General features: G+C 41.2%; 2 protein-coding genes across 2 annotated transcripts in view; both read right to left on the reverse strand.

Annotated features, from left to right (window-relative positions):
* Window positions 1–678: 678 nt before the first annotated feature.
* LOC124290798 (abnormal cell migration protein 13-like) lies at window positions 679–14159 on the reverse strand. Its single transcript, XM_046727623.1, has 5 exons — window positions 13858–14159; window positions 7096–7332; window positions 4636–4773; window positions 2505–2740; window positions 679–1234 (listed from the first exon to the last, which is right to left on the reverse strand). Exons 1-5 carry the CDS (start codon window positions 13931–13933, stop codon window positions 926–928), a joined length of 996 nt encoding a protein of 331 aa, XP_046583579.1. The 5' UTR covers window positions 13934–14159; the 3' UTR covers window positions 679–925.
* A 3125-nt stretch (window positions 14160–17284) lies between these two features.
* LOC124290821 (protein wech-like) overlaps window positions 17285–19678 on the reverse strand; it is a 33166-nt gene continuing 30772 nt past the window's right edge. The window contains exon 4 of the transcript XR_006902042.1: window positions 17285–17389. The gene's annotated coding sequence lies outside the window, so the exon portion shown is untranslated. The remainder of the gene's footprint in view (window positions 17390–19678) is intronic.

Below are 19678 nucleotides of genomic sequence, written 5' to 3' on the forward strand. Positions count from 1 at the left end.
CATAGTCTGAGACTGTGACAGTTCAAGGATCATAGTCTGAGACTGTGACAGTTCAAGGATCATAATCTGAGACTGTGACAGTTCAAGGATCATAGTCTGAGACTGTGACAGTTCAAGGATCATAGTCTGAGACTGTGACAGTTCAAGGATCATAGTCTGAGACTGTGACAGTTCAAGGATCATAGTCTACTGTGACAGTGAGTGATCATGGTCTGAGACTGTGACAGTTCAAGGATCATAATCTGAGACTGTGACAGTTCAAGGATCATAATCTGAGACTGTGACAGTTCAAGGATCATAGTCTGAGACTGTGACAGTTCAAGGATCATAGTCTGAGACTGTGACAGTTCAAGGATCATAGTCTGAGACTGTGACAGTTCAAGGATCATAGTCTGAGACTGTGACAGTTCAAGGATCATAGTCTGAGACTGTGACAGTTCAAGGATCATAGTCTGAGACTGTGACAGTTCAAGGATCATAGCGTTGTTTAGTTTTGAATAGTGTTGTTTAGGTATTGTTTTGCTTTGTGTAGTATTAATTATTAAAATTTACAAAAAGTAGAAATAAAAAGCAATGCTCGTTCCCCGTAAGAAATTTAAAATGGTCTCTCAATTATATGACTTAAGAATACATTTTTTAGAAAAACCATTTCAAAACGTCTGCCTATTGAATAGTACTGTAAAATTTACAAAAAAATAGAAAATAAACAAATGTTTATTCCCCGTGAGACATTTTAAATGGTCTCTCAGTAATATGTTTTAAAAATACATTTTTTTGAGCAAATTGATTTCAAAACGTCTGCCTATCGCTGCGGAACTGCAGCAAACATGATCAATGTCACCATGGGTTAATCTGCATAGTGAGCAATATGGCTGATTGAAGGCACAGACCTTGATATACACCATACCATATTCTATGAGGGCAATCAATAACTGTTTTCCCCTTTCTGTGCGTACGGAGGCGGGGCATTTGGGGGAAGGGCTTGCCAATCCCCGGCGCCGGCTTGGGGTGGGTAGGCAACAGGCTGGTATGTGGTTGGTTGTGGGTAAGCAGCAGGTTGTGGGTACCCGGTAGGGTCTCCTGAAGCCGCTGTATAGCTGGGAGGTGCCATCGCTTGGTTTGGCGGCGGTGCCAGGTAGCCCGGCTGCGTCATGATTTGGTTGTTCGTGTTGCCGTACCAGGGATTGGCGGTGACCGTCTGTGCGCCTGCGTTGTAGTTGACACCTGTTGTAGTCTGAAAGTACAACAGCCACAATATGCAGTCTGTGTTCAATGAGGACATTGTGTTTCGCGGCATTATTCATGAGTGAGTATTTTGTTTACAGTTTACATCGCATTTAGATATATTCCACAAACATCACGGCACACATTGTACCCATATGTGGAATGGAACCTAGATCTGCGGTGTGACCAGCCTGCGCTTTAACCACGTGCCTACGCCACCGTCCCAATTATACAAGAAGTCCTAAATGTAATTGTAGAAAACGGATTTCAAACCAGTGATCAATAATGTGAGTATTTAGTTACTGTAAAAATGAAAGGAGGCAAGTTTCCAATTAAGCGAATGGGAATCCCCTTGGTTGAAAATCCAAACACATATTCATCAGCGGCCACCATACATCCCATGCTTCCTTCAGTACCCTGATAAGCAGCCACATTGTTTGAGTGGAGTGAGTGAGTGAGTATGGTTTTACACCACTTCTAGCAGTATTCCAGCAATCTCGCGGCGTGGGACACCAGAACTTGGCTTCACATGCAGGACCCATGTAGGGAATCGAACCCGGGTCTTCGGCGTTCCTAGCGAACGCTTTAACCACAAGGCTAACCCAACTCTCACTGGAATGAAAGACATCACAGTTTCGATACAGCGATCACTGTGGTCATCGGAGCGAAAGGATCACACTGCTTACGTGGTCAATCCGAAAAGATACGGGTTACAAACGGTCTTCAGTAATCCATGCGTGACCAGATTCTCTGACTTGGCTGACGCATGTGTTGACAAAATTGCGTAGAGAGATGCTCATGATGTTGATTTCTGGATTGTCTGGTCCAGACTCGATTATTTACAGACCGACACCATATAGCTGGAATATTGCTGAGTGCGGCGTCAAACAACAAACGCGCTCAAACGGACATTAAAGGACAACCGAAATGTCATTTTCTCCAGTGGTGACGACAGATGTAGAATTCTGACCGCTATGACTCATTGAATAAGTGAGTGAGTGAGCTTAGTTTTACGCCGCACTCAGCGATATCCCAGCTAAATGGCGGCGGTCTGTAAATAATCGAGTCTAGACCACACAAGCCAGTGATCAACAGCATGAGCATCGATCTACGCAACTGGAATACGATGGCATGTATCAACCAAATCAGCGAGCCTGACCACCCGATCCCGTTAATCGCCTCTTACAAGCATGGGTTACTGAAGACCAATTTTAACCCGGATCTTCACGGGTCTCAACCGCTATGACCAATGGGATGGAGATTTGATTCTGCCAGCTTACCTTAAGTACTGTTCCACGAGATGCCCTCTTGCAGCAGCAACAACAGATGACGGTAATAACGATAGCACAGAATATGATGAAGACAACGATGCCGATGACCATCCAGACCCACCAATTTGTATCCATGTAGCAGTCGTCGCTGTCGTCGCCGCAGTTGTCATATGAGTCACAGTACAGACTTTGGTCAATGCACCGGCCGTTGTCGCAGGAAAATTCGTCGCTGTTACACTTCGTATCTTTAACAAACGCACAATATTTCACTGCCTGTTTTATGTGGGAGGAAAACCCGAAATAATCATGACACCCCACAAGTCAGGAAAAATCTCAGGAACCTGAAATTCAAACCCATGATAGTTTGCTGATAGCTAAATATAAACTTTAAGAATAAATACATGACTTTTGTGTTTGCAGTTTCTGAAATACATAATTTAGAGATTCTGAATCTTTTCAAAATAGATATCAATTTATATAAACAAATATCCAATAAACTTAGAGCCAATTATTCTGCTTTTTTGATTTGACACTGTAGCAAGTATTTCTTCACGCATGATAAACCAGACCTCCAAATCAATGCCATATATGTCCCATTAAATATATAACTTGTCATTGTGCTGAATTCACCGATGTCTGAACTAATAAACGAAAATCAATTTTGTTATTACATTTATCGATTCCTCCAGTTATATTTCATTTTTAATAAAGCGCATAAATGATTTCCTCTCTAACACACTAGTGGTCGCTGAGTGGTATAGTTGTTCTCACACCTCGCGTGTGATCTGTGGTTATATTCTGATGACAACTATATGTTTTTTAACCAGGTATGGATAAAAACATGTTGTCTGTCATTTGTATTCCTATGTTACATTTCGCATCGATTACCATCCTCAATAATCTCCAGGGTATACGTTACGATCACTCTCCACTATACCCTGGATGCATCCACGGCTTGGGGCGATGATTTTATTACCTCCCTTGGCTGGCTCCGCATTCTCACAGTAGCCAATCAGCTAAGCCGCCGTTACAACCGAGCTTGCCAGTGTCAACAAAGATTGCGGTCGCAGTCGCAAAGGTTTGTTCGCAGTGCCACTCAGATTTTTGGGGAAATAATACAGACAAATTCACAGATCTGAAACTTTAAAAAGAATATATGAAAGAACTCCTTCTACTTCTTTCAGAGTACCTCTGCATCAATTGTGTTGCCAAGTTTAAACGGTTAGATAATTTAAGACGCGAAAGTGAGTAGTGATTGGTACGCTCAACTTCCAAGCGTAGGCACCTGGATAAAAAGCCAGCCAAGGGAGGTAATAAAATCATCGCCCCAAGCCGTGGATGCATCCAGGGTATAGTGGAGAGTTATCGCAACGTATACCCTGGAGATTATCGAGGATGATTAATTACATGATTATAGGATTATTTTCCCACTTCAACAAGTTATTCATGTGTTGGTTGGTTGATTTGTTGCTGAACGCCGCTCTCAGCAATAGTCCAGCTATCAGGTGGCGGTCTGTAAATACTCCAATCTGGACCAGACGATCCAATGATCAAAAGTATTAAGACGATCAACGCAGCTGGGACACGATGAATGACTCAACCACGTCAGCGACCCGAACCGATCTCATTTCTCGTCCTGAGACAATTATTTACAGGCCGAATTCTCGTCACATAGCTAAACAACAAACCACCTGTGACCGGGTGTAAAAACCTTGGAGTCAACTTTGTGTCAATATTCTTCCAGTGTTCTTTCACAACCCCTAGTGTACAGTATACAACCCTGTGCACCAGATGGTGGCCACAAGAATACGTGCAAACGCTCAATTGCGGGTACAGCAACGTGCAGTAAACTTGGACAAAGTATACTATGTGTCCCTGGCCACCCAGCAGTGAATGGCTAACCCACATTAACTCGGTGCGCCTAGTGGCTGAAAGAGTTGTATACCCCCCAAGGAGTTGAGATTGATAATACGTTGTGCCGCTGAGATTGACATCCTACGATCGAGGGAAAAACAAAGCGCCTGTGAGCAGCCGAGCTGGAACTCGGCGCTATAAAAAGAGATTATACTAAAAAATAATAAAACAGACAAACAACTAAATCATTTTGCCAGCATAAAATGACACCTGTGTCTTTGCTCACCCGTGTTGAAGCTGGTCACAAGGATGGTGAAGCCGTCATCCTCCTTGTAGGAGTTGCTTTTAAACCTCAGAAAAGCGTTTCTCCCGCTTGTTGATAGGCTAGATGGTATGGTCTCCCCACACATTCGGTAACCCAAGACTGAAAAGAAAAACGTTTCTCTTGTCGTAGATGTACCAAATCTCCTGAAACAGCATAGATATTGGTTTGGTTTGGGGTTTTGTGCCGCAGATTGTAAAATTCTCAGGCGTAAACACAATAGGCGAATATCTCCTAAAATAGCAACTCAAGGACCTGAACGTCACATGATTTTCTCGATCATATTCGTTTGATGATGAGGAAAACGGAAGCACGCAACATATATTTACACAGCGGTGAAGGAATTTATGATACACAGATATACAGGATATGGACATTTCGCCTAGCCCCTCCAACACAATACAACAAATAACATAACACACATTGGATGCTTATGCTGTGCACCACCGCGTCTGCACAGACTGGGTACTGGATGCAGGTCGGGTGTCCACGTGAAGATCGCAGATTCTTGGCAGATTTCTTGATAGCCTTGTTCTCTGCTCGCGTAATACGCCTGTCATCATCAGAGTTCTCAGCCAAATCACGTGACACGTAGCGACGTACCGTCTCCCAACCAGCTTCGGAAGAATCAGCTATTCGTATCAACTTATTACGATTCTCTATCCTGGATACCTCACTCTGCACAGCTTCTTTAATGTAGTCTAACCTCTCATACTCTAGACCAAATTCAATCTGACGAAAGGCCTCAAGTGTCTCTGTGTTAAAATTGTACTGGATTCTATTACCTTCTCTAGACCATGTAAAGTCTTAATCGGCCTTCAATTTCTGAATTTCGTTTGTGGTTTTCGCAAACTCTTCTCTCACACCCTCGAGACTAGCCTCTATTCTAGATTGGATCTTGCGTTCCAAATCCACCTGAGAAGAGTCCATACTATTTAAAATGGCGTCGAGTTTGTCGTTAATGGGATTGCCAGATTCAGAAGTATCCATGACGCAATGTATACTTGGTGCACAACAAGCGAGAATGACAATTCAAATATCATACGCCTTATATACTCTCATTAGGCGCCACCTACAACTGAACTACACCCCTTTGATGTATTTCTACGCTAGGAGAAAGTAATTTCTATCTCATTCGTCCCTCAAACGATAAAAATATCATATCCAGCCCATATCCAGTATATGTCATTCACGTGAAGACGAAACGAATTGGCCCGTGAAGATCCGGGGTAGAAAAGGTGTTCATCAACCCACGCTTGCTACAAAAGGCGACTATGCTTGTCGTAAGAGGAGACTAACGGGATCGGGTGGTCAGGCTCGCTGACTTGGTTGACACATGTCATCGGTTCCCAATTGCGCAGATCGATGCTCATGCTGTTGATCACTGGCTTGTCTGGTCCAGACTCGATTATTTACAGGCCGCCGCCATATAGCTGGAATATTGCTGAGTGCGACGTAAACCTAAACTCACTCACGAAACGAAACGAACTGACTCCCAAACGTCGTGTCTAATATATTTAGTTGATATCCAAAATCCCCTTGACCCATGTTTTTCACTCTTTTAGTGCCCTTCAAAGATTGACAGTTTGCAAAGCACACACCGAAGAAGAAGTATAGAATTGACTCCCAAACGTCGTGTCTAATACATTTAGTTGATATCCAAGAACCCTTTGACTAACGTTTTTCACTTCTTAATGCCCGTCACAGAACTTATGATTTAATTTTGCTCACCTGACTGACATTGAATAAATTAATGATACAGACTGGATACGGACATATACTGTCCATATCTACCATTAACCTGGAGAAGTAAATAATTGACTCCCAAACGTCGTGTCTAATACATTTAGTTGATATCCAAAAACCCTTTGACTAACGTTTGTCACTTGTTAATGCCGTCACAGATCTTATGATTTACTGTTGCTCACCTGACTACATTGAATACATTTATGATACAGACTGGATACGGACATATACTGTCCATATCTACCATTAACCTGGAGAAGAAAATAAATTTTCCCCAGACGTCGTGAATAATAAATTTAGTTGATATCCAAAAATCATTTGACTCATGTTTTTCGCTTCTTCAAAGAACGTTACTATTTGCAAGGCACTCACTGAAGAAGTACAGAATTGACTCCCAAACGTTCTGTCTAAAAGATTCAGTTGATATCCAAAAACCCTTTGACTAACGCTTTGCACTTCTTAATGCCCTTCACAGAACGTATGATTTACTGTTGCTCACCTGACTGACATTGAATAAATTTATGATACAGACTGGATATGGACATATACTGTCCATATCTACCATTAACCTGGAGAAGTAATGACCCCCAGACGTCGTGAATCCATTTATTTGATATCATCACGTTTTTTGACTCATGTTTGCCCTTCAAAGAACTATACTATTTGCAAGGCACTAACCTGATGAAGAGGAAGACGATCCATCGCGTATCTCCAAGTAGTCATCACAAGTGAAAATCTTAGCAATATCCATATCGAGGAACTTGAACGACAAGCGTTGGCCAGATCTGGTCTTGATACGCATTTTACAGTCCATGTTGCTTCTGTACTTGCTGGAGTAGGTCAGGCGCAGCTTCATTGAATCCAAGTTTGAGTCGTCCATGTCCACGGTATTACCACAGTAACTGTCCATAGTGTCTGTGTTAAATACATGAAGATATCACTACAGCATTTAAGGTAAAGACCTTTCTGTGTCGGTGTTTCAAGGGATATGGCGAAACAAAGATATGGACCGACGATCAAAGGACGATTTAAGGTAAAGACGATGCTATGGCGGCGTTTCAAGGGATGTGGCGAAAAGGGTTATTTCTTAAATTGTGTATTCGTTTCTTGTTTAAATCCGCACTCAGCAAGGTACCAGCTATATGGCGGTGGTCTGTAAAGTAACCGCGTCTGGACCAGACAATCTAGTGATCAACCGAAAAGAAAATGTATGGACAGATGATCAACCGAATGACAAACGGTGTGACATGACCGTCCGTTAGTGAGTGAGTGACTAAGTATGTTTCTAAGAAGCGTTTAACAACATTGTATAATTATCGCGCGGGACACCTGAAATGGTACTTTCTACATAGTAGCCACGTCGGGAATTACACCTGGACCTTCGGCGTGACGAGCGAACGCTTTAACCACAAGGCTAACCTTCCGTCCCACCTCAGCTGGGACCACATGGGTACAATGTGTGAAGCCCATTCCTTGTGTCCCCCGTCGTAATATTGCTGGAATGTTGCTAACAGCGGCGCAAAACCATACTCAGTCAGAAACTCAGTATGCTCAAGAATATATCCAAGTCCCGCACATGTACTTTACACATGTCCCAATAGCGCAGATCGATGCTCATGCTGTTGATCACTAGATTGCCTGGTCCAGACTCGATTATTTACAGACCGCCGCCATATAGCTGGAATATTGCTGAGTGCGGCGTAAAACTAAACTCAAAAAGTGAACTCAATGACTTTGATTAATAATATGAACATTCATTCACTCAGTTCATTAGTAGTGAGTTATTCAATTTCTTACATAAACTTGCTTGCTATAAGAATGTTGGAAATGACAGTTTTCATCACCATTTCTACAACTTTAGTTATGGCAAATGTACAGTTAGACTACAAGTTTCTGCCTACTTCTCGTGGTGTAAGATACATATATGTAAATGTTATATGTACATTGTGAACAGGGGGGAAATGGGAGAAAGGATCTCGTGGAGATGCATCCCATCCAGAAAGACTGCAGATCAACAGTCTCGACAGTGGGCTGTTGTTATTTGCTTTATTTAACGTCGCACGCACAACTAAGGTATTTCGGCGACAGGGTAGTACACTTATTAAGAAATGAAGGGGAACAAAAAATAGAAATTTTGAAAAGAGTGGTTGTGTACTACCCAAAAAAGAACATAAAATAAACAAACAAAATCTGAGTGTTAAGGGAAATTTGAACGGGAGGCCGAATTAAAAAGGTAAAGAATATGAAATAAGTAAAGAGTAACAGAGATTTGGAATTTAGTATATGCATATATAGATGTAGTGTAGTAAGTGGTTATTGTTATTGTTATTGTATTTTCTTTAACCAACCCATGTTTAAAAACATCTTTATTATGTAAATAATGATAAACATGTAAAAGGTTAAAAATTGAAAAATGAAAAGAACATACATACCTATTTATAACCATTTTTAAAATGGTAAAAAGTGGTATTAATGTTTTTGTTGCTATATTGTTTGGTATAATTTTGTATGAATGAGATATTTACTGAGTGGTTTAATTAATTTGGGATTTGTCAGAATGTGCTTGAGATCAAAAGTGTTGGCATTGTTGAGGTACTGTTTTAAAGCATTGGTAAATGGGATTCTTTGTTTATTATATACAGTGAGCATATGTATATTCATTATTTATCATGTAGATAATAGAAATTACTGTCTAAATGAATGCACAAATAATAATGTCATTTTACAGCGTGGTCCTTGTTCAGTTATTTTCAGGTGAACATTTTAGCAGTAACCGTACCGTTGACTGCCTATTGTCTTGAACCAGTCGACGTTAACGACATACCCCTGCAAACCGATCAGTTTGTTTTTCCACCCATCCAATGGTCGGACTTACCGACCTGACCCAATTAGAACGGACAGTGATTTCCTTTAAGGTGACACGCCCGATACACGAAACGCTATTTACAACTCAACTGGCCCAAGATCAGGCAGAATTACAGCGATGTACAGAAGCATGTTTACCGATAGCCAGTGTTGATCATGTGAGTTGATGTGGCTTTTAAGTAATTACAGCGGATAAGATAATTGAATTTTGTTTCCGATGCTAACACATAGAAGTCAGTTTAGATAAGGATTAGACGGATTCGTACACATGTATGATTGAGATAATGGGGCTGAGAAAATTAATCAGCTACACCCAGCGGCTGACAAATAAGGGAATACCAAACAGGGCAATACTTATGATTAGGTGGTACAATTTACCAGTGGTTTTGTCATTAATGAACGATGAACAACCTAAAAATTCAAAATCAGGGTCCCGTTAGTAACGCTACGACATTCGTAAGCCTATTCTAAACTATAGAGTTACGCCTGGTTGCTACGTTACGAACGCTTTGTGGATTGGGACTAGAATAGGTTATCTTAATTCTACTATCACATTAGGGCGACGAGTGCTGAGTTAAACACACGCACACACAATCATACGTGTTAAAATTGGTTTTCCGCAACCTATGCATGTTGTAAGAGGCGACTAACGGGATCGGGTTGTCAGACAAGATGACTTGATTGAAACATGTCATCGTATCCAAATGGCGCAGATCGATGCTCACGATGTCAAACAGGTGACTGTTTGGTCCAGTTTCGATTACTTTCAAGTGGCAGGAATATTGCCGAGAGCGGCGTAAACGAAAAAAAAAGTATTATAGTATTATTAAAATGAGTGAGTGAGTTTAGTTTTACGCCGCTTTTAGCAATATTCCAGCAAAATCACGGCGGGGGGACACCAGAAATGGGCTTCACACATTGTACCCACGTGGGAATCGAACCCGGGTCTACCCAGCCGCCCCTTATTAAAATGAGCCCAGAAGTGGCCATCTGCATTAACTACTCCAAATGTAGTGAAGTGTGCCAGCCAGCGTACAATCATGTCTGAGGCTAAGGCGAACAAGGGGCGGTGGGGTAGCCTAATGGTTAAAGCGTTGGCTCGTCACGCCGAAGACCCGGGTTCGAATCCCCACATGGGCACAATGTGTGAAGCCCATTTCTGGTGTCCCCCGCCGTGATGTTGCTGGAATATTGCTAAAAGCGGCGTAAAACCAAACTCAGTCAGTCAGTCAGTAAGGCGAACAATTCACTGTGCAGAGCTGCATCGCTTTGGCACGCCAGAAACATACTGGGTTCGAATCCGTGGGTACGAATCCTCTGATGCTATCCACAAAACGTTCGTAGCATTGCGCCATTCGTAAGTCAATGATATGGTACGAAGTTACGACATGTCGTAACGTTACGAACGCTTTGTGGATCGGGACCCTGGTTCGTCCCGATTGCTTCCAGGATTGTCAGATAAATATCCATGCCGAGAGTTTCACCCAACACAAAAAAGCCTGACACTAGCAATACAGCAATCTGACACGCCACGAAGGATCTGAAATACTGTAAAAAAAACAGGTGATATCGGTATGAAATACGTGCGTGTTTCTGACAAACCAAGTCAAATACACGCCTGTTTCTGACAAACCCAGTGAAATACGCGCCTGTTTCTGACAAACCCAGTGAAATATGAGCATGTTTCTGACAAACCCAGTGAAATACGTGCCTGTTTCTGACAAACCAAGAACATATTCATGGATATCATCCCGTGTATAAGGTCAAACGAGTGAACTATAAACATATATCAAAGGATGTTTGGTAATATACCCGTCGAAATTGAATCTTAGATTTACAACAGAGATTGGTGACGGCAAGTGTAGGTCATGTAAATATCCGATCATGCTCGCGGGCTTTGGGTGACAAACACTGCTGGGTCAACTGGCGTCTAGAACTTGTGTGATAACGGTACATGAGGATTATTGTGGTGTGTACATGTATTGATGAGGCTGTCCATATTTTTCCTGTTTCCCATCTACCGCCTGACCCAATTTTTGTATTCCGATGTTTCATAATAAATTTATTTCATGTTTCATAATTTTTTTTTTATTTTGTGTATGTTGTATCCCCACCGGAGTGAGTGAGTGAATATTGTTTCACGCAGCTTTTAGTAATATTCCATCAATATCACGGCGGGGGACACCAGTATTGAGCTTCACGCATTGTACCCATGGGTGTATTGACCCCGGGTCGTCGGCGTGGCGAGCAAATGCTTTAACCACTAGGTTAACCCGAGGCATGGCTAGCGTACGTCAATAGGCCATTTCTTCCGTCATGAGTTAAGTCAGGGAAGCTTTACGGTGTGGCATTCATTGACCCGTGTCTATTTTCAGTGAGCTAGTGAAAGGACTGAGATGAATGCATTCATCCACTTATAAATATTTCAGCGGGGAACACCAGTAATGGGATTCACAATGATACCATGTAGGGAATCGAACCCGGGTCTTTGGTGTGACGAGCAAACGCTTTATCCACTAGATTAACCACGGTCGATTAATGACGTGATCGAATGAAGCTTACAACGTGGAAGAACTTGATATTAACATTACACTACAGTACTGCATAAAGCAGACAGGTATAGGGCAATAGCATGTTTTAAACCCGGACATAGTTCGGCCCCCTAATTTTACTATGATCCGGAAGGAACTTTGGAGAGAAAATGGTCTATTTCACTGGACAAATCGACCCTTTTTAACTTGAAATAACGAGAAAATAATCGAAGCGACTTTAACGAGAAATATCGACAGAATTAACAAATATACGAAATGATAATAAGAAATGTTGATTTAAAATTTGTGAATAAAAATTCAAAATGTGTGCTTAGATTTAGGCTTTTGTTGTAGACTGAAAAGATGTTTGGGTTGTATTATCTAACAGCGTATTTATTTATTTATTATTTATTTACTTATTTATTGATGACCTGAAAAAGTGTTTTTGAGTGACGCAGTGACTAACGAGATAGACTAACAGTTTTCAGTTTTAATTTCAATGAAACATAGATTTTATTTTTCAAATAAATTATGCATTTAATAACGATGCATGAACTCGAGTCACCTTTGTGACAATTGTCATATGTGATATTCACAATTGTCCGTATTCTTCTATTTCTCTTTTTGGGGGGCATAGAAAAGAACGAAGCACAAACCACAGTCACTTCACTTTTTGAATATCGCATAGGTAATTCATACCAAAAACCCAAAATTTCCCTCAACTGAAAAACGCGTTGAATACCCGTTTTTCAGTTATAAGAAATTTGTTATGTCGCTCCATTTGTACTGAGGTATATTCAGATGGTTATATTCAGTAGTAGATAGTTATTTCTCAGAGGCCGGCAAATCAGGACCGAAACACAAAAAATAGATAGGTCGGAAAATTAACCTTTTCATCAAAATTGTACCATCATTATAATTATATTCATAGTAAAACGGTTGTATTGTACCATACCTTATACATGCCAGATTTAATTATTTCAGAAAGAGTTTTGATATAAGCGATACTCTAAGTAAGTATTTGCAAATATATAAAACATTTTTATACATTTGAGTCATTGAGCCATTATATAATTACAGATATAATCATAAATTGTACCATACTCTAAAAAAAACTTTATACATCTGAAATTTGATTATTTCCGAAAAGGTTTTCTTATAAACGATACTCTGAGTATTTACAAAAATAAGAAACATTTAACTACCAAAACAATATATTTGAGTAATGGAGAGCCGGTTTATCTTCATTACAAACCAGGAACAAAAACTCAGTTGGTCATTTCCTTATTCCACACCAATGAAGATCCGGGTTAGAACTATTTTCAGCAACCCATGTGACTAAGGGGATCGGGTGGTCAGACTCTCTGACTTGGCTCATAATGGCATCGTATCCCAGTTGCATGGAGAGATGCTCATGCTGTTTGTTGATCACTGGATTGTCGGGTCCAGACTCGATTATTTACAGACCCCCGCTATATAGCTGGACTATTGCTGACTGTGGCGTAAAACAACAGGCAAACCTAAATACACCTTATTCCACGTTTCCTTAATGTAGCGATCTACAAATCTTAGTAACAGTCCATTAAATTTGTTGGGATCATTTACCCCTGCTGTTCCATTACAACTGCAGTTCCTGTCATATAGACACAACAATGCAGTATGCAATACTACCTGTCTCCCATTCATTATGAAGATATATGCAGTTTATTGATTTTGAACGAAGGTATACGATATATCACTGATATTGTTCATTTGTCATTTTAGTCATCCCCAAACGTTTCACGACTTTCTTTCTCTCTTATTCGATGACTGTGAAGCGGGTTTATGTGTACGTATATGCACAGTGGTATATCGTCCTGGTCAAAATCACATTCACAATGAAAAATACCTGTCATCTCGTGCCGATGACTAAGGTGATCATACACCTTTGCTTATGTCAACAATGACACCGACTTACCTGGGCTAAATCTTAACACGTTCATTCATAAAAAAACATCTCTGAGCATTAAAACCAGGTTTCGATGGTTCGTTAATATACACTTACATGTCATGGTCGCTGTCCCTCTAGAAACACACGAGTAGAGAGCTGCGAGACATATCAGCATGTAGGACGCCGCCATTTTGAATCCAGACCCGTTCTCACTGCGTGATGTAAACAGTGTACCGGGCCGGTTATTTTTAGCCTCGCTACGTCAGCTGCATACTCTTCACTGGTTCGTCGGAACTGTGACGCATGACGACACGGGTGGACGCATTCGTAACTACTCGTCCCTTTCCGTTCAGGTTACGGAAAGGGACGAGTAGTTACGAATGGGGTGGACGGTGAGATTGCGCGGTGTGTTTATGGGAAGATGTCGGTCCTTCTGCTCAGTTTTCCTGATTAACCACAGCGGTAGAGTTATCGATTTGATAGTGTTCCTACTGAATCGCTATGTCATCGGTATTTATACTTTGTAATTGCATTTTATGAACACGCATGGGCGTGTGATATAATGTTTTTGATCAGTTGGATTATATCACCGTCGGTTATCATAGGCAGGAATGGGTGAGGTGGGGTTGTGGGGGCCGGTCGGCTGACAGCGGAGGGAAGGGGGCGGGGATGGTTTGACGGTTTCTGGCTGGGGTATGGAGTGATGGTGATTTTAGGGTGGGTGGGGTGTCTCACTCATTTTGTTCTGGGGAGGTAGAGGGGGTCCTCAATTTATACATAAATATATTTCAAAATTATGCTTAAAAACTATAGGTGGGGGTGGGTTGTCATTGATTTTGTATTTGTTTGAGTGACATTCTAGAAGTTGGTGGTATAGGGATGACAGGACTTTGTGGATGATCAACTTCTTTATTTTGACATTGGCGACGTTTCGGTATAGATTCTTATACCGTTTTCAAGGATATGAGGGAATGAAGGGGTACACTAGTTCCTCGATGTCCTAGTCACTCGTACCACTGACAACACTTTCCAAACCTGTCTACCGCAAACCCACGCACACTGACCAGTACATCCACTTTGACTCTAACCACACTCTCGGAACTAAACCGGCATTATCTCCACTCTCGCCCGCCGAGCACTCAACCTATCCTCTGTCACCTGAACTTAAACACCTCCGGCATGTCTTCACCCAACTTAACAACTACCCCACTAAACCTGTTGACCGTGTCATCAACTCCACCCTCAACCCAGCACCTAAACCCACCACTAGCAAGCCCGACTCCGCTCCCATTCGCATCTCACTACCCTACATCGGCAAAACTTCACATCACATCAGTCGCTTACTTAAACAGCAGGCAGGCATAGACACTTACTTTTCCACGGCCACACCTCTCAAAACTATCATTAAGGCAAACGGTAGGAAACACACTACAAAACAACAACAGCCTAAATGTGTGGTCTACAACATCAGCTGCGACTGTGGCAGCAACTACATTGGTGAAACATCCAGACCACTCAACATACGCATCAAAGAAGAGACACCCACAAACAATGCAGACACCAAATCAGCCATTACGGAACACATCACCAAATTTCCTCAACACAACATCAACTGGGACAGTGTCAAAACACTTACAAACAACAAACATGATTACACTCAGCGTAAACTGGCCGAGGCATTACAAATACGCCGTTTTAACCCCTCTATTAACAGGGATCAGGGCAATTACATCCCATCAGCTTACAACCACCTAATCCACAAATAATTATCCACTCAACCCACCCTGGCTTCTCATCACCTGCCTAACTGACATTCCTAACCACTGGCTTCCCACTAATTAATCCCCCACCACCTTGGCTTCTGCCTAATTAACTTACAGTCACTAATTGTCATGGTAATCCCACTCATCTCATTTATGTTATCTTAGCTCATCATCATGCTATTGTAGCTCATCATGTAACTTTCTTTGATGCTTTGTTTTTCCACCCTTGTTATTGTTATCTCTTTATCTTATCTTGTATATAAACTGGTGTACCCTTCATTCCCCATGTGAGTGAGTTTAGTTTTACACCGCACTCAGCAATATTCCAGATTTATGGAGGCGTCTGTATATAATTGAGTCTGGATCAGACAATCCTGTGATCAACAGCATGACCATCGATCGGGCGTGACGAGCGAACCTTTTAACCACGAGGCTATCCCACCGCCCCTCAAAATTATGATAAGATTTAGAGCCATATGTACGTTTGATTGCAATAAGACTTAGATGCATGTGACCTGCAAAGGTGGGGAAAATATTTTAAAACATGCTTACATTCTATGTTTTGTTGTTGTTTTGTTCACATTCTGTAACTCTGGTACGCAGAGACATAGAGAATATTCTGACCCTGAGATTTTATAAAACAATGCACATATTATTAAACAAATAGTGAAGGTCCGCACTCGTTCTAGTATGTTACTTGTGGCAGTGTTTGTAGTCATTGTTAAACAGCCTTGCGCCACTAAGGTAGAAAAGTCACCTTTTGTGTATTGTACTTCTCACACCCACAGAACACCGAATGTCTTCTCAAACGACTTTATTCACGACCGTACAAAACGCACGCCGCTCGAGAGAGAGGCGGTCACTCGAGCAACAGTGAACAAGGGACGTAACTCTATAAGCAGATGGATAAAGGGACGTATGTCTGTACGTCTTAACTAACTCTGTACGTCTTAACTAATATAATACAATCTAGTGCTAATCCACTTGCGTTGTGCTTGTATTACAATGTTTCTAGTAAGATTTAGTTGAGGGTGGTTACCATGACGACGTGCTGGTTACATGGTATCGTTTTGACAAATCTATAACCGGTATCAGTGTGGCAGTGTTTGTAGACATTGTTAAACAGCCTTGTGCTTGTATTGCAATATTTCTAGTAAGATACAGTTGAGAGTGGGTACTATAGTTACCATGACGACGTGCTGGTTACATGGTATCGTTTTGACAAATCTATAATCAGTATCACGGCAAGCCAGATAGGATTCCCGATGTGCCGATGAGATGTTATTCTGTCACAGTGAACTACATGGTTTATGTTACTGTCGCCACTTCTGGACCACCACAGACAATAAAGAATTTGTTATCCATGAAACTGTTTAAATTGTGATTTAGTGACGCAGAGTACATAACGAGAAGGTGTACCATATTTCCTCAAGTAGGCGACGGGTCTGTTAAATGTACCAGTCTTTTATGATAGCGACAGTTAATATCGCCTTGTATCCTTGTGCACCAGTCAAACTTTGCAGTTTGTTAATCACCACATTTAAAAGTGGAATAGGGTTTTAGTGTGAATCAATGGCCTGTTCTGTGTCGCCTCACTGGAATATTATTATGTCACCGGAGTTGTAATTACAAACATACACGTGGCCACTTCCATCTGCACAAACTCCGGACGGATGATCGACACCGTCACTTGCTGTAAGTAAGATCCTAACAAACTGGCCTGACTCGGTCAGATGAATCACATTAGTCTGAGAGTATATAGGGCAACCAGAATGTCACCTGTGTTGGTACTTGTGATGTCCAGAGGAAGCACCTGTGTTGTGTGTCCTGTCGGGGGGTAGGTGAACACAACGTCCCCTTCAGGTGTCAGGCACAAGACACACGTACAGTTAGAATCACAGTCGGACACAAGAACGTTTCCTGTTCTTGAGGTGCAAAGAAACCAAGGAATTTTCAGGATCTCCGTTCCACTACAGAGTGGGCTGACTGACCTAAGCACGTTTCCTGTCATGTCCAGAATATCCACACAGAGAGGAGACTTGGAACCCGCTGCAAGTGTTGATGGGGTCAGGGATGTTATACCATAGTAGTGTTTGTTTGTTGTGATGGTTGACAGCAGCACCAGGTCAGGGTTGACTTCAACCGTTATGATTGTTTTATTCATTACAATGACAGCCACTTGATTGTGTTGTAACTTTGTCAGACCCCACGGGTAGCTATTTAGGCTGAGCTTGCTATGGCGTGACTGATTATCTCTGGTATAGAAAGACTTCACACTCATGTTGATATCATCTGTGGTTACAACTGTATGTGTATCATGTATCACTAGCGCTGTCACGTCAAGAGGCCCTGCAACACTCTTTTCTCCTGCTACAGGGACGTTGATCGTGTCTCGTAACACAGGTGTTGCCGCCAGGTCCAACACACCGTCATACAAAACGTCTATCTCACCCAGCTGTAGCTCGTCCACTGCTCTACTCAGCTTGTCCGAGTCCTGTCTGAACGTGATCCTGGCTATTCTTCCCTTCTCTTTCAAGTCTGTGTGTCCGACATCCTCCACATCACCGGCATTACATCCCTGGTACATCTCATACACACCCATGTCACACTCAGATATGTCTGTGCATATGGTGCATGTGAGGCAATTTTCCTCCAGTTTCTGGGATGTTGCCATCTACAAACAGACGAGGATACGCATTTGTGATATCCACCGACATTTAACTGTCAATTCAAAATTGAAAATATGAATTAAGTAAGAATACACTGCAAGATGGACAAAGAATAATTAACATATAGAGACATGTTTAACGATTAATCAATCGTATTTCATCAATAAGTTTCCAATTGACGAAATCCATACTCATTTTCAGTAACTCAGTTTCATCAATTTTTGAATATCATACATTTGTATTGCGTGGATGACGTTCCAATAGACCGATCCAGTCTGTCAATCAAAACTGGCGCATGCGTCAATTTTGACCAATCAGCAGGCCGGGCGCGCTGTGTGGATTTGTCAGACTTATTTCCGGGGTCAAACGATGCCTCGGAAGCGATGTGCTTCGTATTATGCCATTCACACTCGCTATATCTGTAACATATTGCTGCGATTTGATGTGTACTTTTAACACGACCATTATGGTCGAGACAAAAGATTTGAAGCGGATCAAGGAGCGCGATATGCCTCACGATCAATGAAATGCCTGCACCATCGCTCACGAAACCTTTGTCTGCTTGAGGGTGAGAATTTGCACGAATTTACACACTTTCGCACATGTGCAAAATCATTACCAATAGATGACAACAAATAGCACTTTAAGACTTTGCAAGTGTTATAAACACAGGCAATTCTTGTAACTACAAAATTGTTTTTGCTTAACGTGTTTTGTCAATACTGGGCATTGAGTTGGTACACCATAAAGCTGAAATGAGACAGGCGAGAAAGCCATGACACAATGTAAACAAATCTGACAGCGATCTGATTTCGGTTACGGTCGATCGAAATAGCAGAACTTGTTACATTAAAGAACAATGTGGTGAATGTTGTTACCATCGCCCTTAAATATTCTTAAATTTGTCACACGTTATAGGATGTTTTAAAGTGTCAAAAACACAATCTGAAAGCCTACAGTACAGTATCTGTTATTAGTGCAAAATATTCCAGAAATAATATTTTTTATATTTCAAACGGAAACATAGTCAGTGTCAGCAGTTGCCTATCAGGCAACATCCAAATAACAAAATTAATTCAAATGAGTGTATAAAACCATGCCATAAATATTTCAGAATTTTTATAAAGAGATGGGACCTTGAATTGAATTACTTTACTCCATGTGGATCAGAGACGAAAACTATGTGAGAAGAATAGTGACTTTCTGGAATATTGGACGGAGTGAAATAAAAGTGTATTTCTTAACTATGAGAACATTATTTCTTTTGAATTTTTGTTACAACATAATTTTTTTAACATGTAGGGGAGGCGCACTGGTACATTTTAGGAGTCATAACATAACTGTCATTTTAATTATAATTCACTGGAAATGATAGCAAGGTATGTTTTTAGAATCTTGCGTCCTTAAGTAAACGTGGAAAGGTAATAAAATAAATAATAACATAATTAATTATAAATAACTACTTAATTGACTGACATATCAGTTTCATGTGATTTTAAGGCA

This window comes from Haliotis rubra, unplaced genomic scaffold, assembly GCF_003918875.1.
Source record: "Haliotis rubra isolate DU_JTF1 unplaced genomic scaffold, ASM391887v1 Scf475, whole genome shotgun sequence".
Taxonomy (NCBI): Eukaryota; Metazoa; Mollusca; class Gastropoda; order Lepetellida; family Haliotidae; genus Haliotis; species Haliotis rubra.